The 23,172-nt window shown below is 45.7% G+C and overlaps 1 protein-coding gene across 2 annotated transcripts in view; it reads left to right on the forward strand.

The window, feature by feature from the left end:
* Positions 1-23,172, forward strand: part of PHC3 (polyhomeotic homolog 3) — a 499,049-nt gene that overhangs the window by 78,035 nt on the left and 397,842 nt on the right. For both annotated transcript variants that reach the window (XM_086944295.1, XM_086944296.1), the window contains one exon: positions 19,323-19,460. In XM_086944295.1, coding sequence (XP_086800421.1) covers positions 19,335-19,460 — 126 coding nt within the window. In that variant the 5' untranslated portion in view covers positions 19,323-19,334. The remainder of the gene's footprint in view (positions 1-19,322; positions 19,461-23,172) is intronic.

Consider the following 23,172-nt stretch of genomic DNA (forward strand, 5'->3'; position numbering starts at 1 on the left):
ACTACCGCTTCGAGTATTCTGGTTAATTTGCGTATCAGTTTACTATTGGAGACAGTTCCTAGATAGGGAAAGAATCCTTTATTGAAATCTGTATATTGTTCCCATGTAGTTTCAGTCTGATCAACTATTGGGAGGTCTCTTTTGTGTCTAACAATATTAAGGCGGGAATTCCTGTGATAGTCAGATGGGGCTAGAAATATTGGTGGTAATAAGAATGCAATGAAACAGGTACCATCCCAGTCTAGAGGTAAACGGACATAGGCTGTCTGACCACATATAAAATAGGAACTTCGGGAAGCTTTGAAAGTAGACTTGCCTTGATCACTGAATTAGACCACAGTAGTACAGTCACTGTGACCTAGATGTACTGAACCATTCTTTCTGACACATAATACACCTTTCGCTGGTAGAACTGATATGAATGGCAAGTCTGGACTGGTTTCTGACTGAACATTTAGGATCCTGAGATTAAGTGTAAAATTGCCTAATCCATACACCTCGTTTTCTAGATCTGTCCCTGTCATTTGTGGAAGACCCTCTTCGTTCGGGAAACATGCTTTGTTCATGACTGTGTTCAGATTTCCCCATATCCAATTGCCTTGGGAAACCTTAGAGTCAGTGTCTATAGAAGATATTAAACTAAACCAGGCACCACAGGAACCATTATGTGTAAACGGGTAAGGAAAGAGAGGCAGAGCTCCCTTGTAGTTCTGGTAGGGAGGGAGTCGGCCACATATCCAACAATTAGTAGCATTGTTGATCTGGTGAGAATGGTGTAACATACGAATGAATGTATTGTTGCGCAGCGCAAGTCGATAAGACAATTCGTGTGGAGGTAGAGCACTAAACGTGTGTTCTGCAGTGTTATTAGAAAAATGTGCAAGAGGAAAATACATATAAAGCATCCAACTTAGAGCAATAATCGTAAGACTCAGAAAAAACATAATAAGTAATGTGCAGACGCATCTGCTCCGGAGACTTTTACAATATTTTCGCTTCTTGGTCTCCTGTCTATCTCTCTCTCTATTTGGGTATAACTTGTACATTGTCAGAACTGCCTAACCGCTTCACCCGGGGGGGACTTAAACAATTAAACTGTCTGACTTACTAGACCTCAGTTTCTGGCGATACTCCTCTTGGGGAGTTTTCTCTAGAAGGGGGAGTTTGGTATCAGTCACTGGTACGTGGGAGTTTTGGGATTCAGAGTTTGGCGGAGGTCCATGAAAGCGTTTGACGTGACTGGAGTGCACCCACCCCTTCCGTCCCTCAATTTTTACTGCAGTCCTTGTTGTTAACAAAACAATCTTCGGCTCCTTCCAGCGGGGCTCCAACGGGCTTGACCTGTCGAAGTTGCGTACGACGACTACATCGCCTGGGACCAGTTCATGTGGCTTCACCTCGGCGTTGTCTGGAAAGGCTGCCGCGACCTGTGAACGACATGATTGTAGTGCAGACATCAAGGAAGCAAGGTAATCTGTCAACATAGTACTATCAACATCGGTAATCTTTCGCGGCAGAGGCGTCCCCCACATATTAGGAGGTCTACCGAAGACCACCTCATACGGGGATAGCCCTGTCCTAGAGTGGGCTACCATTCTCATATAAAAAAGTGCAACTGGCAATGCTACTATCCAATCTACTCCCTTCTCTTTACACACTTTTGCAAGGCGAGTTTTCAGAGTCTGATTGTGCCGCTCCACGAGACCTGCTGCCTCAGGATGCCGGACACAGTGAAACTTCCACTGGTACCCCAATAGAAGAGGGACCTGCTTCATGAGTTCGGATGAGAATGGCTGACCATTATCTGAATACACGACACGGGGCAAACCGTATTGAGGGAAAAACTCACGAACCAACTGCTTGGCAGTGGTCGGGGCAGTGTAATCTGGGACGGGATATGCTTCTGTCCATCGGGATAGGGCACAGACAACTACGAGGACATACTTGAATCCTCGGCATCCGTCCATCTGGATATAATCCATCTGGAGGACTTCAAAAGGATAGTCGGGAGGATGGAATCCACCTTGCTCTACGGGAATCCCTTTTCCTGGATTGAACTGACAACAGATCATGCAGGTACGCACTTTCTGTTTCGCTGCTGCTCGTAAATGCTTGTTGAACCAAAGATTCTGTACACTATCTAACATGGCTTTTTCTCCTAAATGTGCTGGACTATGTGCTGTGTTAATGATAACTTGAACCATAGAGTCGGGGAGAAACCATGTGGTCTTTCCCCTCGTCATCCATCCTTGGTCTGTCTGGACCCCTCCTTGTTCAGCCCATTTCTTTATTTCATCTGGAGTGGCATGTGTCTGTATGTCAATGACATCTTGTGTGGGGTCCCTGACTGTCATGCAATGTGTCTGTGAAGTCGCATCCGTCTTGGTCATGTCCGTCGTTTGAGTATGAGTCAGTGCTGTATGTTTCGCTATTCGATCTGCAAAATCGTTGCCCTGAGAAATCTTGTCTGTGACTTTCGTATGTGCCTTGCACTTCATGATAGCTATAGCTGTAGGCAAATGTATTGCTTCTAACAGAGCTTGAATGAGGGGGCCATGCTGTATCTTGGCTCCGTGAGAGGTCAAGAAACCTCTTTCTTGCCAGAGGACACCGAAGTCGTGAACAACTCCGAATGCATAACGTGAATCTGTGTATATGTTTACTTTCTGGTTCTTGGCTCGTATACAGGCTTGGGTCAGAGCAATGAGCTCTGCTGCTTGGGCTGACAGGGTGTCAATGCGATGTGTTTCTATGACATCAGTTTCAGTGGTCACTGCATACGCGGCCACTAACTCTCCTGTACTTGTTCTTAAACATGAACCATCCACATAAAGTGTCAGGTCTGGATTAGGTAACGCGACATCTGTCAAGTCTTGTCTGGGTTTCGTAACTGTGTCAACTACATCCACGCAGTCATGTGGAGTAGGATCTGTAGTGCTCTATGGTAAAAGTGTAGCAGGATTCAGTGTATTACAGCGTCTGATTTCTATGTGTGGCTGGAATAACGTCAATTCATAACCTGTCAGTCGTGCTATAGTCAAGTGTTGAGTCTGTGTTCTGTTTAAAAGAACCTCTACAGAATGTGGAACTTGTACTGTCAATTGATGTCCTAATACAATGGAGTCGCTTTGTCTGATTGCTAGAGCTGTCGCTGCAACTGACTTTAAGCACGCAGGCAAGGCCTGGGCTACTGGATCCAATGTGCTCGAAAAATAAGCATACGGTCTGTGTTTGTCTGCTTGTAACTGAGTGAGAACCGACAACGCTGTGCCATCACGTTCTGTAACAAAAAGTGTAAAAGGTTTGCTGTAACATGGGGTTGCTAAAACTGGTGCTTGACATAAGGCTTTCTTTAATTCGTCAAAAGCTTGTGTATGTTCCTGAGTCCATGGGAGAACAGTCGAAGACGCTGCCTCCTGTGTTGTCAACTGTATGAGTGGTTTAGCTAGAAATGCATATTGTGGAATCCATTGTCTGCAATAGGAAGTGAGTCCAATAAAGGCTCGTACTTCTTTCTGTGTCTTGGGTTGCGGAAGATGTGCAATTAACTGAATTCGTTCGGGTGTCAGCTGCCTACCCCACTTGGTCAGCAAGTGCCCAAGGTATACCACTTGCTGGGCACAGAATTGTAGCTTCGAAGGAGACACCTTGTGTCCCTTGTCCGCCAGGAAATGCAAAACTGTCAGTGATGCTTGTTCACATTCTGGTTCACTACGGGCGGTGATCAACAGGTCATCGACGTATTGGAGTAGGGCAGTGTTGGCAGGCATGTGAATACTGTCAAGTTGTCGTTTTAATGCTCGGCTGTAGATGCTGGGGTTTTCTGTGAATCCTTGAGGTGCGCGTGCAAATTTGAAGCTTCGGCCATTTAAACAGAATCCGAAAAGATATTGGCTTTCCGGGTCAATGGGAACACTAAAGAAGGCGTTCTTGAGGTCAATTACAGTAAAGAACGTCGCTTCGGAATCAATAGCAGTCAATAAGGACGAAATGTCTGGGACCACGGGATATTGTGGTACAATGCATTTATTCAATTCTCGTAAATCGATGACTAATCGATAAACTGGAGGTGCATTTGGATCAGTACGTTTAAGAATCGGAATGATAGGGGAATTACAAACATTTGAGTCGGTTTCTACAACCACTCCTTGTACAATGAGCTTGTCAATGATTTTCAGTAAAGCCACTACAGCATCTGGTGGTAACTTGTATTGTCGGATGCGTGGTAGTACTACTCCTGGCTTGAGTGTGACACGATATGGAGTAATGTGCATACAACCTACATCAGTGGGGCCTTTTGCCCATAAATGTGCAGGAACATTCTGTAACCTGGGGTCGAAATCTCTCAATACATAATGTCCCTTAAAATCACGAAGGAACAACCTTACTCCTTCCGGAGAACAACAAATTACAGCTCCTAGAGCTTTCAAGGTCTTTATACCAAGCAAGTTTTCTGGACATGATTCCCCCTACGACCTGATCCCGCCTCCCAGCTGATCCTCCCTCCCACTGACCATACAGCCTAGCCCCCACCTCCAGTCGCGCTGTGACCTGCCTGAAGCGCTCAGAGAAGGTCGCTCCCCAAGCTGCTGCTTTGGTATCGTTACTGCTTACTGCTTCCCTGTTCTCTGTGCCTCTCGCTACTGCTGCCTGTGATAACGTTAGAGCGGATTTAATTAATTAATTACCGCGCTTGTGATCTCCTGTGTTGAAGCAATTAACCATTGCGCTGTGCACTCCACTAGCTGCCACTCGACTCAACGCTAGAGGGGATTTAATTTAATTTAATTTATTTAATTACCGCGCTTGTAGTCCTCTAGCTGCCGCTTGTCACTATTTACAGTGTTGTGCGCTGGGCAGGTAGAATACGCGCTGTTTGTGACTCTGACCCCATTTAAACATCGCGCCATTTTGTTGTTGTTGTGGTTGTACTTCGGAGCCTTCCCCTACGACCTGATCCCGCCTCCCAGCTGATCCTCCCTCGCCCCTCCCCTCCCACCATCCATATATGACAGAAGCCTATGCGCGCAGCGACCGCGCCCAATCCGCGCCGAAGGTGCGCCAAAGGTAAGCCCGTCTACGCCCGTCCGCGCCAGGACCGCGCCCAGCGCCAGACCCCCTGGCCCTCGCATTGCCCAGCCCTCCCGCATTACCTACGATGCCACCACCCTCCTAGCCCTTAACCCCGGCCGTTCCCCCAACTGCGTCCAAGCCGCTCCTGGACACACCCATGGACCTTTCTCATGCTACTCCTGCAGATTCATCTGCACCGTTAACATCTCCGCTACGATCACACCTCAGATTCCCGACCCCAACCACCTACAATGCATCTTGCTCAACACCCGATCGGTCCACAGGCACGCCATTGACCTATTGAATCTACTAGACACCATCTCTCCGGACGTCGCCTTCCTTACAGAAACATGGATGAACGCCTCCTCCGCCCCAGACATCACCATTGCCATCCCAGAAGATTATAAGATCATACGCAAGGACCGTACCGGCCACACAGGAGGAGGAATCGCTATCGTCCATAAGAAATCCATCCACATCTCAACCAGCTCTGACGTCAATCTCGCCAACTCTGAACACCTTCACTTCCAGATCCACATCGACCCCAAGACCACACTCAGAGGCACCCTCCTTTACAGGCCACCAGGACCCCGCGCACAATTTAGTGAGGACATCACGGACTTCATCACCCCACACGCCCTCCCCTCCAAAGATTACATCCTTCTGGGAGACCTCAACTTTCACCTTGAAAAGAACAACGACCGCAACTCCACCACCCTTGTGGACAACTTCGCCAACCTCGGACTTAAACAACTGGTCACTTCCCCCACCCACATCGCAGGTCACACTCTCGACCCTATCTTCACCTCCAGCAATCATGTCTCCTTCAGCCACACTACAGCCCTCCTCTGGACTGACCACAGCTGCGTTCACTTTACCTACAACAAGCCCAAACCCAACAACCACCCCCAACCAACTCTGCAAAGAAACTGGAACAAAATCACCATCGACCAGATCTCCTCATCGCTTCTTCTAAACCCCCCAGCCCACTCCTCAAACCCCGACCAAGCCGCCACCAACCTCACCCTATGGCTTTCCAACAGCGCCGACATCCTAGCACCACTGAAAAAACGACAAAGCAAACTTGGCAGCAAGAAGGCATCATGGTTCAACGATGATCTTAAGAAATCCAAGAAACTCTGCCGCTCCCTTGAGAAGGCCTGGAAAAAAGACCCAACCACCAGCACCAAGGACGCCTTCAAAAACGCCACCCGCATACACCACCAACTGATCCGAAAAGCCAAGAAAACCGCCTTCAAGGAACGACTAGATAACAACGCCCACAACAGCAAGGAACTTTTCAACATCGTCAAAGAATTTACCAATCCCTCGGCCAACTCTAACGACATCACCCCCTCTCAAGCACTCTGCGACTCCCTAGCCTCATTCTTCCACAACAAAATTGCAGACATCCACAACAGCTTCGACAACCAACCCGAAGACCAACCCACCCAACCATCTGCTGAACCTCCACCCCCCTCGAACATCCTTAATGACTGGAACCCAATCTCCACTGAGGACACCATCCGCCTGATGAACTCCATCCACTCAGGATCCCCCACAGACCCATGCCCTCACCACATCTTCAACAAAGCAGACTCCATCATAGCACCGCACCTCCGAGACGTCATCAACTGCTCCTTCAAATCCGCCACCTTCCCGGAAAGCTGGAAACACGCTGAACTCAGCGCCCTTCTGAAAAAACCCACAGCGGACCCCACCGAACTCAAAAATTACCGCCCCATCTCGCTCCTTCCATTCCCGGCCAAAGTCATCGAGAAAGCTGTCAACAACCAGCTCGCCGCCTTCCTCGAAGCCAACAAATCCCTCGACTCCTCACAGTCCGGCTTCCGAGCAAAACACAGCACTGAGACCGCCCTCATCGCAGCAACAGACGACATTCGAACTCTACTGGACAATGGAGACACAGTCGCCCTCATCCTCCTCGACCTCTCCGCAGCCTTCGACACTGTCTGCCATAGCACCCTTCTACAGCGCCTCAGAAACATCGGAATCCAAGGAAAAGCACTGGAATGGATCACCTCGTTCCTCACCGGAAGAACCCAGAGAGTCCGCCTTCCACCATTCAAGTCAGTGGCCACTGAAGTCATCTGCGGCGTACCACAAGGATCCTCACTCAGCCCCACCCTTTTCAACGTATACATGAGTCCCCTCGCGGCCATCGCCCGCCAACACAACCTCAACATCATCTCCTACGCGGATGACACTCAACTGATCCTATCACTCACCAATGACCCTAGCACCGCCAAAACGAACCTACACGAAGGAATGAAAGAAGTAGCCGAATGGATGAAACACAGCCGTCTGAAACTGAACTCAGATAAAACAGAAGTCCTCATCTTAGGTACCTCCCCCTCCGCATGGGACGACTCTTGGTGGCCAGAAGCCCTTGGAAAAGCACCCATCCCGACAGACCACGCACGGAACCTGGGCGTCATCCTGGATTCCTCACTTTCAATGAACAGACAAGTCAACGCCGTCTCCTCATCCTGCTTCAACATTCTTCGCATACTCAAAAAAACATTTCGTTGGATCCCCACCGAAACTAGGAAAACGGTCACCCACGCTCTGGTCACGAGCCGACTGGACTATGGAAACACCCTCTACGCCGGGACTACCGCTAAACTCCAGAAAAAACTCCAACGAATCCAAAACGCCTCAGCCAGGCTCATATTAGACATCCCGCGTAAAGAACATATCTCTGGTCACCTGAAAAACCTCCACTGGCTTCCCGTCAATAAGAGGATCACTTTCCGGCTCCTTACCCACGCACACAAAGCACTCTACGAAATCGGACCAGAATGCCTCAACACACGACTGTCCTTCTACGCCCCCTCCCGCCAGCTTCGATCTTCCAACCAAGCCCTTGCCACTGTACCTCGCATCAACAAGACCACCATGGGAGGTAGATCCTTCTCCTACCTGGCAGCTAAAACCTGGAACTCACTTCCCACCTACCTTCGCCTTACCCAGAACCACCTAGCATTCAGAAAGCAACTTAAAACGTGGATATTTGACAAGTGATTCCCCACCCCTCCTTAAGCGCCTTGAGACCCTCTGGGTATGTAGTGCGCTATATAAATTCTCTGACTTGACTTGACTTGACATGATTTCGTGAGCAGTAAATCTGTGCTGCGGGACAATGGACCAACTGCAAGGGGAACCGGTTTTGATACTTCATTAACAATAGGTTTTCCTGAAAATCCAAGGGAAACATTCTGTGAGCCTGAGAGGGGTGCCCCTGGAACCTCGTCGTGACTGATGGTTGTCCTGCTTGCCCCTGTGTCAATTAAAAATTTTCTATCCTTCCCTAATACCTGACTGTGTACATAAGGGCCTTCTTGATCTACAGGAACCTCGATAAGGGGCAAGCCAACCTCCCTCTCTAGGCTGTTTCATGTGTATTGCTGGTAATCGGGGTAATCAGATTGCGCATACTGGTACATCTGCTGTGTGACATGTTGTGTTGCGGCAATGGGCTGTGGCTGTGGTACTGCTACGATCTGTTGTGGAACCTGCATAGGCTGGGCATTCTGTGGAACGTGTTGTTGGACCTGGTCCTGTCTAGGAGGACGCGGTCTCTCTTTAGTTTTACCTGTAGCTATGTTGTGTTTCAAAACTGCACAATCGTTTACATAGTGACCTGGCTGTTTACAATAGTTGCATATCCCTTTAACAGGAGCTGCTGAATTTGAATTATTGGATTGTGTCGTACCCCTTTTATGACCGTCAGCTGGAACTGACTGGGCAAACAGTACTTTCATTTTCGTGTCTTTCATACGTCTCTGTTCGTGATCATGTTCTTCTCTAATTCTGTTCTGGTGATACTGTAACATTTGTAACATTTGGGAAGGCGAATTAGCTTGCCATGTGCTCTCGACTTTCAGTACACGGTTCTTAACCTGGGGCAGGGAATTCTCGACTAATTTGGATACAAAAAGGTGTGGGTATGACTCGCTACTTGTTTTCAGGCCACTATTAATAATAAAACATTTCTCAAATCGGGAATAAAAATCACTAGTGTCTTCGTCGGGTTTCTGTTTGCAGGCTGAGATTGCATCCCAGTCCTCCTTTTTAGTTGCTAACAATCTTGGCAAAACCTGTACTAACAATCCTGGTAATGCTTTAGTTTTCTCCCCAAGACCTACACCTGGGATTCGACCAGTCTCTTCAGCTTCTAATGCAGCCCAATCAATCTTTTTGTCTCCCACCTCCCATTCTTTTTCTTTGAGTTTCTCGTAAATACCGGCAGGCAATAACACTTTCAATATTTTCATAATGTCGGGATAGGTGTAATCTCCCATGAGTAACATGTCTTTTATTTCACGGTGGAAACCTGCAGGGTCTTTATCGTGACTGGGCACTATTTTCTTCATTTCCAATAGTTCCATCTTAGTTATGGGCGTGTATACATACACACGTGCAAAGGTATCATCAGGGTTCCGGATTGGATGTACTTCTCGTAAAGGATTCTGTTTGTCAAAGTGATATGGTTGCCTGACTGGGGGTGGAACGGAAACAAGATGTGGAGTCAAGAAAGTTCTATATTTGTGACGTTGTTCTAAAATTGTTTCAATTAGATCGGTACCTAGACCTCTCCATCTTCTCAGGAGTAAGTCTTGCAATAAACTATATAACGGACCTGGATCAGATGCTTGGTTTTCGTACTGTATAATGAGGTGATGGGTCATGTATATACCAGCTAGTCGCTGTTCTTCTGGAGTAAGACTTAAAAATGTTTGCACTACTGAATCGTCTTTATATATGCTGTCATCTCTGGCCCACTGTACTGCGGACCGGGCTAGTTCCTGATCACGTAGGGTATTGAGTTTGTGATAACCTACCCTTTCTTTCAGTACTTTGTCAGTGATTTGGAATACATGTTCAAGGGTACATCGCTCTGGTATCGGGCAAAGGTAACGTTTCTTGTTTTCTAACCGAATGGGTCTATCGAAGGGCCTATCAAGAGGATACGGTCTAGGGAGTTTCTCTCTACCTACATATGCCACCATGTCTCTATTTGGTAGTTGCGAGGTTTCTGCTGTATTCTCTGGTTCTTCCTCCTCTGAGGAGTCCTGATCGTCTGATTCGAGTTGTTTTTCAGATTCTCGACGGGCATGTATTGTTATTATTTCTTTACGGATCTTTCTAACCATAGCATGTACACATCTCTCTTTATCATGTTTACCCTCTGAAATATTCTGACCCCATCTGTTCAATCTATCCATCTCACTTTGTGGAAAGCTGGGCTGATCTTGTTCCCTTATCAAACAATTAACCAAAAATCGCATTATTAAACCTTGAGTCTCAACTTTCTGACGTGACATGGCTTCACCAACACACTCCGGTCTTTCTCCTGTTCTAATAAAATGATACCGATTGTCTAGATGGTCTGGCATTTCTGGTAACAATATCAAATAATCTGTAACACGTCTTAAACGTAGAGACGCTAACAACATGGGTCCTGTTTTACCAGGCACTGTGTCATATCTGCAATCTGTAAGCTGTTCTTTGAGCTTTTCGGCTGGGGCACCTTTAGGTGTTCGCGACATTGCGAATTCTCTCATGGTCACTCGTTGTAACTGTGGCGGGGTGCGGTAACCTCCTGTAGCACCTCCTGAGGCGGAGGCTTCAGCATAACCTGGCTGTAGAGTCGGTATTTGCTGTAACGGGGTTGGAACCTGGACCGTGCCAGACCCAAAAGGATTAAGCGGGTGAATAGGGGGAACAAAGGGTACGGGTGCAGGAAGCGCTGCAGGAGGGGTCTGCTGTTGCGGACCCGGGGGCAGATGATCATGGGGTAGGTTAATGTCAGCAGGTGGTACATGGGCAGGTACATTGGTATAGGCGGGAGCTACGTCGTCTAAATAGGATGAAAGAAAAATGTCTGCTGCGGTCTTGTGACGTAATTTAGTCGGAACCAATGGAGGGGGCAGATTTTTCGGTGTTTCCGGGGTCGCCTTGGGCAGGCCCTCGGCCAGGACTGGATACAGTCCTGTCATAATGGCATTACTCTGTCTGTCGTGTTGTTCCATTCTAACTCGTTCTCCTTCTTCTAGTAGTTCTTTTTCTTTGGCTTTTTCAGAATCCTCTCTACTTTTCTCTGCTTTTCTGAGTGCTTTCTCTGTCCGTCTATGTGATTCTTTACGCCATAATTCAATGGCATCTTTCTGTGACTGTCTGGCTTTCTTTTTCCACAACGCTTCCTCTACTCTCATGATGCACTCGGCATCCCATGTCCCTGTAACGGGCCATCTCTGATTCTCTGCTAAGTCTTTCGTGTATTCCACCCACAAGTCGAGAAATAATATGGCATCTAAGCCGTGCTTGTGGTACATAAAATAACCAGGAGTGTCCCTGGGTGGGATGGGAACAGCTTCTTCAAGTATCCCTTTCCTAGTTCCTATCTGTCGTAATTTCGAGAATAAGGGCATTGCTACCTCGATCTAGACACTATACACTAAAAACACAGTAAAAATGCGAACAATCACTCATACCACGACATTAAAACACATTGAAACATTATGAAACGAACAACAATAACTGTATAATTCAATACTAGATGCACTGCTAAACAGTACAGATACACTGCTAAAACAGTGCAGACCGGGTCTGTGTACCCAAAATAGTCTTGACCGGACACAAATTAATGCACCCGTCTAGATGCGTCCCCAGCAACGGTACTCACCGGGAAGCACGGAACGGAAGGCCTCGGAAACTCGACTGGACTGGACTGACGTCACTGCTTCTGCTGCGCACTACGCATGCGCCTCGACCCTACAGGTGGGCCTCTCGATACCTCGGACACTGCTCTCTCGGCTGGGCTCTGGTCGGGATCCTCCGCACTCCTCACCGCCTCGTCTGGATGTCGGCCGCAGTCTCCGTCACCTCCGTAGGCCTGAGGGAGATACAGGAAATCCTGCAGATGCGCATGGGGTCCGTCACAGCTGTAGTCGGGGGCAAAGCCTGCGACGCATCGCCGGCGCGTGGGGTGGGGGAGGGGTTCCTATTCAGGCGCCAAATTATGTGGTAAATATTTTACCATATACTATTTTTCCATATAATTTCAGACAGGTTACAAAAGAATAGCTCAATAAAATGAGAGGCAGAGTCCGTGGTGTCTGAGTCATAAGGGCTTTAATCATAAAGGATGACTAAATGACTCGAGTCAATGGAGATCTAGTCCATCAATACAAGGGTTCGGGTATGCAATGATGGCAGGAAAAGATGTCAACGATTTATTCACAGTACATGACATATATAGTAAAATGACACAATAGTATTGAATACAGTAGGCGTGACAAATGAAATGTATATGATAAGAACACATGTGCGTAGCAAAAAGGCGTGAACATGGGTGTGCACAGAGGCGTACACTAGAAACGTCACAGAAAAGTGTCATAAGTGGGTGGATGCTTAGAGAATTCTTGCAGAGTCAGCTGAAACCTATGGCCTGGATGCGCGCGCAGCTAATATGACGTGTGATTGACGTGCAATGGGAGGAAGCTAAGAGTCTGACTTTTAACACTAGTAGAAGAGACAGAAGTCTGGCATGTCAGATCGACCTGCCCCTAAACATCTGATATCTAGTATTTGGAGGATGTTAATCTAGAGGAGAAGGTCTCTTGGGCAGAGGCTACTCTATACTGAATGTTAGTGCGTGCATGGGTGTCTGCGTGTCTACATGCGGATGCTCGAAGCCAGGGGCCTACCATGGTAACGGGAACTGTAAATTACTTGCACGGAGACTGGGAGACTTGCTCTTTGCTCTGCAGCCGGGGATATGTTTACCTAAATCACTAGACAGGAATGTGTTTTCGAGGAGCTGAGCTGGCTACGCTGATAACTTGAAGGCAAAATACTGTTTTTGGCAGGCAGACCAGGCCGAGCCGGGCACCGCTCGGTTGGCAGGAAGCAAGGCAGAGGTCAGGGATGCATCTCCATGCTGCAGCTTTCAGAGACAGAGGCAGAAGTGGCTTGAAGACAGAAATCAGGGCCTAGCTCGGCAGAGCCAGGAAAACGTGAAAGTGCACCATATAAAGACGGTGGCACGGCATACTTAGGAACGGAAATATCGATCCATTCATGGTGGATCTGATAGAGGACATGTTAACGTTGGACGCAAATGCATTTGCGTCTTCAGATTCGGTCGTGGAGGGAAATTACATGTACTTGAAGTGCGTACATGAAGCCGTTGGGGTCTACGTTAGGGGACACAATTGACCATAAAAATTCCAATTACCTCAAGTTCCAGGACACACCGCTGGGCTCTTCTCCCTAGAGACGGCCTCGCACTACCGCAGTGGCCGCGCCTCTCCAACCACTCGCCCCCTTGCGGCTCTTTGAGCTTGTCCTTGCTGTTTTCATCTTTATGCAAGGCTGCAGTGACAGCCTGTTCTCCATCTACCTCCATACGCTAAATCCTGGGGAGGCACAATCACCTTGGCTCTTCTGATTCGGTGTGCCCGTGGCATACATGTCAATAGACCAGATTCAGGCTGGAGACTCCCGATTTTTTTCAGCCAAAGATGGCATTATTTTAGTTGTCTCCCGCCTAAAATTGCCCATTTTGCAATATAAGACAACAGGGGAAAATACATTCCCCCATATGTTTTATTTTTTCCTTCAAAATCTGTGGTTGGTGTGGCCTATCTGAAAAGTATGGCAATTTGTTATTTGCTGACTACAAGAGAGGTGCTGTGGTTGTATTACAGATAGAGCACAACAGATGCATGTGAAATTATGAAGAGAGGTGCTGCTAAGTGGTCTTAGGCCGCCATTACGAGTTATAGAATTTTACATGAATCGGTAGCTCACCATCCACACGTACAAGTGTCTTGGGGCACAGAAGAATTATATGGTTAGCAATTTCTGGTCCCCATAATTTTGGGCCCAAGAGATACCAGCCCTTTCTTTGCTGCATTGGCAGTTGAAGCTTGTCAAAGCCCCCGGAACCTTACCCATCCCACCCGTCACACCTATCGCACCTACTAGCCCTCCCGCTGACACTTTCCGCTGCTCTAAGTAGATGGAAAATGTCCGTGGTTTTCTTCCCTGAATGCGGAAAAATGCTCGTAAAAGAGCCCAGTGTTTCAGAGTTTGTGTAGTCATTCCTCATTTTTGAGAAAATGTATGATTACCGGACGTTGCTACAAAGATTGTGGCCCGCTACCTCTTCACCAAATTCCGACAACCTTGTAATAAGGGCCTTTTGTTACAATGGGGGAATGGTGTGGGCTGATAGCACATTAGAGTAAATTTGAGAGATGGACTCAGTGCATTTGAAATGCATATGTGTCTGACCAGGGTTTTAGTTACTGTAGAGAGGATAGATGCACATGCGCTCAAGATTACATGAGAGGAAATATGCTTATGTGGCGGTGCCTTGCTCAGATAGTATCACAGCTAATCACTACTACAGCTAAGAAAAAGTGCTGAGTATTCAGATACGGATGCCTCCATTGTTTAACAAGCATTGCTAAAGTCAGTAGGTCTCACTATTGCAAGAGATACTGGCTTAGGTAATGTGTTTTAGCCATGTTGTACACCAGTGTGACTGCTATTCAGCATGTCTAAAAGTTAGTGGCATGGAGTGGAGAGGAGTTGGATAGATTGCAATGGAGTGGAGTAAATTTGACTGGGTAGAGTGGAGTAGCGAACAGTGGAGTGGACTCTGGTAGAGTGGATTGGGTTGCATTGAGGTACAGTGGAGTGGGGTTATTGGGTTGTATTGGAGTGGGGTAGATTGCAGTGGAATAGACTTGGGTAGATTGGAGCATAGTGGGATAGATTTGATTGGAGTGTGGTACATTGGGATTGAGTGCAGTGGAGTAGTTTGGAGTGGGGTTGATTGGGTTAAATTGAGTGGAGTGGGGCAGATTGGAGTGGAGTAGATTGGAGTTGAGAGGTGTAGAATGGAGTGAAGTATAGAAGATTGGGGTAGAGTGGAGTGAGGTAGACGTCAGTGCTGTAGATAGGAGTGTTATAGATTGTGTTGTAGAGGAGTGGTTTGGGATAGATTGGAGTGGAGCAGGACAAATTGGCTTAGAGAGGGGTTGATTGAAGTGGGGTAGAGTGGAGTGGGGTAGATTGGGCAGGGGTAGATTGGATTGCGTAGATTGGAGTGGGGTACATTGGGTGAGTAGGGTAGATTGGAGTGGAGTAGATTAGGGTAGACAGTACCAACATGTAGTGGGGTAGATTGGGGTACATTTGAAGTAAAGTGGGATAGATTGGACTAAAGTGGAGTGGGGTAGAGTGGAGTGGGTAAGTGGTGTGGAATGAGTGGCTTAGATTGATGTAGCCTGAAGTCGAGTGACGTGTCGCAGAGTATCTTAGAATGGAGGGGCGTAGGGTAGAGTGTCATAGAATGGAGTGGTGTGGCATAGAGTGGAAGGACATAGACTGTGTGGCATAGTGTGTAGTATGCATGTGTAGTACCACACTGCCATTACAGACAACACATTTTCAATTGACAATTACCTTACATTTTCACCCAAATACGGTTCTACGGTTCTACTGTACACAAACGAAAATGTGCACCACACAAACGATCATGTATGGAAATGTCATCACCTAGTGAATTGGTGCGTTTTGATTGTATTCAAATATTTGTTTCCACCACACAGAATTACAAAAAAAGTGCTATATTTGCGCTAATTCGTATCTACTCTGAAACATCAGCACAGTTCATTTTTTGTGTTGTGTGCTAGAAAAAAAATCCTACACCCTCTCCTCTTACATGGGTACTCAGCAGGATTGTCACATAAATTCTCTTACTTTGAAGTAATAGAAAGAAAAATAAACACCAGACTCCCTGGATGAGAGTGCCTGACATTTAACCTCGGTCTTCGAATGCAAAGCAAATGTGACAAGATAAAAATACAATTTAAAGGCCTGTTTACAGAAAACAAGTTTGTGGAAAAATACAGTAAAAAAGGTTTGGGTACTTGGAATGGCGAGCTCATGTTGTATAGACTAAACCAAATAGAGTCTGCAAATAGAAACCCAGAAAATGTGTTAGAAAGCACAAAGCCAAAGGTAAGCAACGAGTGGAATGCATTCCCAGGGATTCAATCTGAATGTCCCCAACATGTCTTTAACAAACTAGATAGCAGTGCTGTCTGATAGGCTTTGACCTAAAAAGAGATTATATTTGCTGCTCCAAGGTCTTGGTACAGTGGTTGACTTAGTGTAGTCCATTCCTTTTCAAAACACAGTCCTGAAGACAGGACTGATGTAGATCCAGCTAGAAACAAGGAATTAGCCAATTGCAGGTGGTACTGTCTAATACGAGGTGTGAACGTAGGCTGTTTAATGGAACCACTGATGTGCAGGGACAGATAACCTAATTAAGTGTCAGGGAGAGAGAGGCACGTCACAATTCACAAACCTTTATACAAGCAGTACCAGATGCTCCAATGTGCAGAAAACGGAACAAGAAAATGTAATTTCACAAAATAGTATTTAAGCTGGATGTGGGAGCAGAGTAAAACATGTAATGGAGAATACAGGTGCAGGTGCCATGGCAGACGATCTAAAAAAAATTGAAATTACTTTAAGTGGGAGCTTGTATTTGGGGGATACAGCCCTTGCATATGCAAATTGGATGTAAGTGTATTTTGCCAATTTCACATAAAGCCTAGGAGTTTCTTAACACTATATATAACGAGCATTTGCAATGCAATGGGTCTCGCATTTGCGAGAGTTTAAGCTACTGACATTGCAAATGACAATGCCTTTTATGTATGTGATTACATAGAAGTGAGAAAGTAACTGTTCAACGAAACCAGGGAGTATGCGATGGTTTGGGGCGGTGCAGTGCGGACAGTGGAATGGCACATTGACCCCTGCTATTTTGAATGATTGGCTCAGTATATTTACACAGTACATTAATTCTACAACAGGTCTCTTGACACTGGACAGCAGCAACAGTGCCCAGACCACCACACGGACAATGAGTTGAAGACATGGTCAATTCCTCATGCCTCTCAATCTCTGGCAGTTTCAGTCCCTAACTTTCATAAAGAAAGTGAAAACAAAATTGTAGGAATAAATGCATCTTGTCAGGTATGCAGCAGTTGACAGCCAAAGTATGCATTTACTACCTAAAAGACCCATTCAAATGCGTTCCTATTTTTTCAAAGTAAATTAGCCAAGTAGGTTTTATTTTCCTAAGATTAAAGATCACTATCTCAGTGGCGATTTATTTTGAAGCTTTCTTTGTAAGTGGCTCTGTACTCCAACGTCATTACACCGCTGCTGCTGGGGTGGATACTAGTGAGATGTGATGCCTTCATATTGCATGCGCCGCGTGCTCTGGGCCCTGTTGTTGACACAGCCATCCCTCTTGCGCTCCCTATCTTACACCCCTGTGTTTCTGCCTGTAATTGCCCCTTTTTGGTTTGCTGCCAGACACATACAGGGGCCTCACTAGATTTATGATTTTTGAATGAACAGCCAAGCGAATATTAATAAGGTGATGGGAACATAAAAAGAATTAACATTGTGAACAAAATGTTGAACATTACAGTAACAATTAGGAACAAAGGCCATTCGCCCGAAGTAACGCACAGTCGATGTAAACTGCAGACAGTTGGGCAGCTTTTGCTGGGTTTAACACAGGGCATCAAAAACCCGTGAAAATGTGGACAGTATTTGTTAATAATGAGCTGACCAGGCAATGTGTTCTACGCATATGGCTTTCAGAGGTGAGCTAAGGTAGTCCTGGTATATACAGACGAGCACTGACATGGGATGCTAATGGGTTAAACTCCCATCATAAACAGAGAAGTTAACACTGGTTGATTGCATAAAACCGCACTGGGTTAGCTGCAAACAAGCAAATGGTGCACGTGAGAAGTTCGGCCACGACTGGGAGTTGTGTGCGCGCACGGCCGCAAAAAGAAGCACGTGCGTGGCAGCAGGGGGAGGCGGGGGCTGCGCGATTCACTTGCGGGAGCGATAAAAGCTACCATATGGCGGCGCTCGCTCCCGCAAGTGAATCGCCACATGTGCACGAGTTGCCATTGAAGGCAATGGAACGCGTGCCCGAGTTTGGCTGAAAAGCCAAAGCGATCGGAAAAGGTATTTTTGCCTATGCAGGCGAGACCTAAAAAATATTATTGTTAGCAACTCCTTGACCCTCCTGTTATCAATCTCGGAGGATGGAAAGCTGAAGGAACGCAGTAGATCAAAATTTGAGACCATGGGGTTAAACAAAGATCCCTTCTGCGGACGGATTAGACCTAGGGTGATCTAAAGTCGGTTCTGGAGGGCCGGATCCATGCCAGATTGTAAGATAACTACATTTATCTAAATAGGGATATGCTAAAAATCTGGCAGGGATCCTGCCCTCCATGACCGATTTTGGAGAACCCTGGATTGGTCCACGGAGCCATCAGTCCAGACAGATTATTTTTTGTGTTTATTCTGCTTTATAATATAAATTACATCTATTTACTTTATATTACTAATGCCATATTAACACCATATATTCTGCTCTTAGAATAGTGTCTTGAGCCCATAAAACGTAAATTTAAATGAAACAAGGTAAAGCTTCATCATTTCATCTATTTAGTATTTTCTATATTTACAATCCAATAATATTCTTAATCAACTTTTGCAAGATATGGTTATGGTTTACAATACTAATAGTAAGGCAGCATTTGTTTTGTCTATTTCCTGTTCTTCGATACAAATACATTTATCGAAATTGTGCAAATAAACACTCAACTATTTTCACGAAAGTGAAAGTTATTATACTTATTAAAGATGTAAATTAAAAATGAAATCACTGGGTGAAAGTCTTAATGGGATCCAGAGAGCTTTCAGTTATATAATTACCTCATTGTCAAAAGTCTACGGTTGCCATTTTTTCAAGGTGCTTAAGCTCTATCTTCTTTCTCTCATGCTGCGCCAGGCTAGTGTGCAGAGCAATGCGTTAGACCAAGACTGTTCTTCAACATTGTGGTTGTTGTAGCAGCACAATTTGATATGTTCATGGTAGTCTCTAAAGCTTGAGAAAAAACGACCTTTTTACTTCAAAGAAGTTACTCCAAAGCTGTTTTTTTAATGTTGATATTTTGATGTAACACGTCTTCTGAAATATGAATTGGATATTCAGCATTGCAGTCGTGTATCAACAGCAGTATTAACTAACCTATCAGCAATTTGTAACCTTTGTTTTGACTAATATATTTTTATTTTAATCCAAAATGTGTGTGCAGAATTATACAACCATGGAGGACGAAAAAGGCAGTACAACTAACGTTACCACTGCCTCCTCCAGTATAACAACCACTTCTCCCAGGACTCACCCACACCCTATCTCTGTCTACAGTGGGGGAGAGCGTCATACCGTTCAGGTAAGCATGAACATATACTAGAAAATGTACAGTTTTGAGCTCTTGTGGCCATCATTCATTGTATGTGGCGTATGACAGTGACTTCATGTCAGTCACTACTATGTCATGTGAAGAGTGTCAGTGCTATGCTTCTGAGAACTCTATTCTTTTTCTTTTACACATTCCACCTTTCGATTTCTCCCTTTCATTGAATTCCCAAGGATAGTTGTTTAATACTGCCTGATAAACCAATATAGCTGGTTACATCGCATGCGTTTACAACGCATGCGATTACAAAGCGGTCATTACAACAACCGTGAAGTTACATCGCAGTACCAAACAAATTCAAAGAAATCATCGGGAAAGGAGGGATTTTTTTTATTTTTAAGGTTTTGTATAGGGCAAACAAGACCCTTGCGTGTATCAGAGCGCTTTACAGGTCTGATATAGGTAGAATACACATGCATAGAAATAGAAATACTATAGGTTAAGTAAATAGATTAGTGATAGCTATTACATATTGGCAGGTTTCTAAAGGAATGTATGAAACAGTTCAAGTGAATTTAGCCAAGGGAATCAATTTCACTTCTTTTTTGAACAATGCAGTGGATGGGTTCAGTCTTGTTTCTGGGGGCAGGGCATTCCAGATTCTGGAAGCCATACCTGAGAAGGTACAGTTATATGTTTTCTTCTTGGTAAAACATGGTGGTTTCAGTAGAAGATTGTGGGAGCTTCTAGTGGTTCTATTCCCACCCGATAGGATCAATTTCTCCGCTAAGTATCTTGGGGTTTTGTGATGTAATGCCTTGTGTGTCATACAGGCAATTTTCAGATGGATTCTGGCCTCAAAATGAAGCCAATTAACCCCTTTGATGCTTATGACGAGCTCAGCTCGTCATGAGGCACAGTGGAGCTGTGCTGATGACGAGCTGAGCTCGTCACGAACAATGGGATTTCCAACAATTCAGCACCGGAGGAAAATCTCTCTAGAAGCGATGGTGTTAAGTGCACGAAGGTCAGGGGAGATATGACTGAATCTTTTGGAGCCTGTGATGAGTCTGCTGCTGCTTTGATTGAAGCTCTAAGAGGGGCTGTCGATGCTCTGGGAAGGCCGCAGACAACTACACTCCCGTATTCCACTTTGGGCGTTTTAAGATTCTGAACTGCTTGTTTAAAGTCATTTGCAGGTATGAAGGGTTTCAGTCTTCTTAAGGTGTTCATGTGAAAATGTGCTCCTTTACTTGCTGCGCTGATGTGCTTCTTCATATTTAGCTTATAATCAAGGGTCATTCCTAGTGGTTTAGCAGAATCAATGATAAGGGGTTGCCCTTCGAGTGCTGTTAGATGCTTCATCCCTTCACGAATGATGGTTGTTTGGTTGGGTGGGGCGATTAAGAGGAATTATGTTTTGAGGGTGTTTAGTTTTAAGTGGTTATTGGCCAACCAGGTCTGCGTTTTTTGTAGCGTTAAGTTGAGGGACTCAATGTCTTCAATAGAGTGGACCTTAATGTAGAGTTGCGTGTCGTCAGTGTACATGTGGTAGTGGACATTTGCGGAGTTGAGAAGATTAGTGAGTGGTTCCATAAACAGATTGAAGAGTGTCGGGGAGAAGGAGGATCCCTGTGGCACTCCTAAGATGACAGGCCTGGGCTTGGATAAGGATTGATTAATCTTAAGTCTTTGTGTTCTGTTTTGGAGGAAAGACGTAAACTAGTTTAAAACTGTTCCTGATAGGCCCATTCTACGTTTCAGGAGGTCTAGTAGGTTGTCATGTTTGACGGTGTCGAAAGCTGAGAATAAATCAAGCAAGATGAGTAAGCAAGCTTTGTTCTGATCCATATTTTTAGTGCATCATCTGTTATGTGTGTCATGGCTGATTCGGTACTGTGCCCTGTATGAGAACCTGATTGGAATTGATTGAGCAGGTTGAAGTGGTCTATGTGGTTGCTGAGCTGCATGTGCACACATTTTTCGAGTAGTTTGGCCAGGGTAGGGATGTTGGATATTGGGCGACCGTTGTTCAAGTCTGATGGGTCCGCTGAGGGTTTCTTTAAGATGGGGGGGGGGGGGATACCTGACCAGCTTTGAGGATGTCTGGGATCATTCCTTGCATAAGGGAGGTGTTTATGATCCTGGCCCATAGAGGAACTAGCATTGGAATGAAGTCTTTTAAGTGGTTTGCTGGGAGAGGATCCGTGAAGTGATTGGGGGGGGTTCAAAGCCATGAGTGTCTTTAGGATATTTTCTGCGCTGTAGAACTTGAAGTTGGTCCAGGAGGCGTTGTTTTTGAGGACTAGCTTAGCGGCATCACTGAGCTGTGTCCTGAGCGGGGTCAGTTAGGAGATTGTGGGTGAGTCGGAGTGCGATAGTGGTACATTAAGTATGTCTATCTTTATGTTTTCTGTTTTCGTTGTGAAAAAGGAAGCAAATTCCTTGCAATTGGGGAGTGTTTCTGGATTGGCTTGGGGGGTGGGAGAGACCCTTCAATTGCTCTTTGATTATTTCGAATAGTCTTTTGGGACGATTTTTGGCTTGATCTAATTGTTTACTGATGAAGTCCGCTTTTGATCGTCTAATGTTTCTGAAATAGGCATTTTTTGTGCTTCTCAGTAGTTTGAGGTGGTTAGGGGATGGTGAGGCTCTCCATCATCCTTCGATTATTCTTAGTGATCTTCTGCCATTTAGCCTGCCATCATACCAGGGTTGTGTGTCTTTTTTGGCGACTCTTTTCAATTGTAGGGGAGCTAGTTTGTCTAAAAACAGGTTCATGGAGTCGAAGTAGTGATTAGTCAGATCATGAACATCATTTAATCCATCCGGTACTGGCATGACGATAGGTCCAGACGCTGAGAGAGAGAGACAGGATTCAGTTTTTTTAGGTTTCTCTTCCAGATTTTCGTTCTCGTGGGTTGGACAGAGAGTGGTATAACTGCTACCTTGATATTGAAAGTGATGATGTGGTGGTCAGACGAATCGCAGGGGAGAATTGATTCTAGCTGGGTGTAGTCTGCTTTGGAGATTACAAGATCGAGGGTTGAACCTTTTTCATGGGTGGGGCTGTTACAGATTTGGGACAAGTTCAGGTCAGATAGGAACGTTTTGAAGCTGTTGACCACTGGGTCATCTGGGTCATCCCATTGGAGGTTGAAATCCCCCAAGAATATCTGAATGATCTGTTGCCCGACATTTGTGGTTAGGATATCCATTACGTGTTGAATTAAGGTAGAGTTGTTTCCAGGAGGATGGTAGAATGAGTGTAATGAGCAAATTGGTTTGTTATTGTTAGTGACGTCTTGGCATAGGTATTCACAAGAAGCAAGAACTGGGGAGTTTGCACGTTTCACAGCGAGGTTACTCTGATGTATGCAGGCAGTACCCCCGCCTGGCCTGTCAATTCAATCTAATCTTGTAATGTGATCGTTTGGGGGAACTAGTTTGTCTACGATAGGCGTGGATGATTCATTTAGCCAAGTTTCCGATAAAATTAAAAGGTCAGGCTCGTTGGCTAGTATGAGGTCAGCTATATCGGTGGCATGGCGTGCTGCCAACCTACAGTTAAGTAGGATACATTTTAGCTGTACCTTGGTAGGAGAAGTGGTAGTGTCAGGTAATATGGGCACTCTCTTGAGGTTGTTTTCAACAATGCCTCTGGGTATGTGTCTTGAAACTCTAGATGCATTGGGAGGGATGGATTGGATTAAGGACAATTTCTGTGTGTTGTCCGTTTGCGCAC

Source organism: Lissotriton vulgaris, chromosome 11 (assembly GCF_964263255.1).
Source record: "Lissotriton vulgaris chromosome 11, aLisVul1.2, whole genome shotgun sequence".
In the NCBI taxonomy this organism is placed as follows: domain Eukaryota; kingdom Metazoa; phylum Chordata; class Amphibia; order Caudata; family Salamandridae; genus Lissotriton; species Lissotriton vulgaris.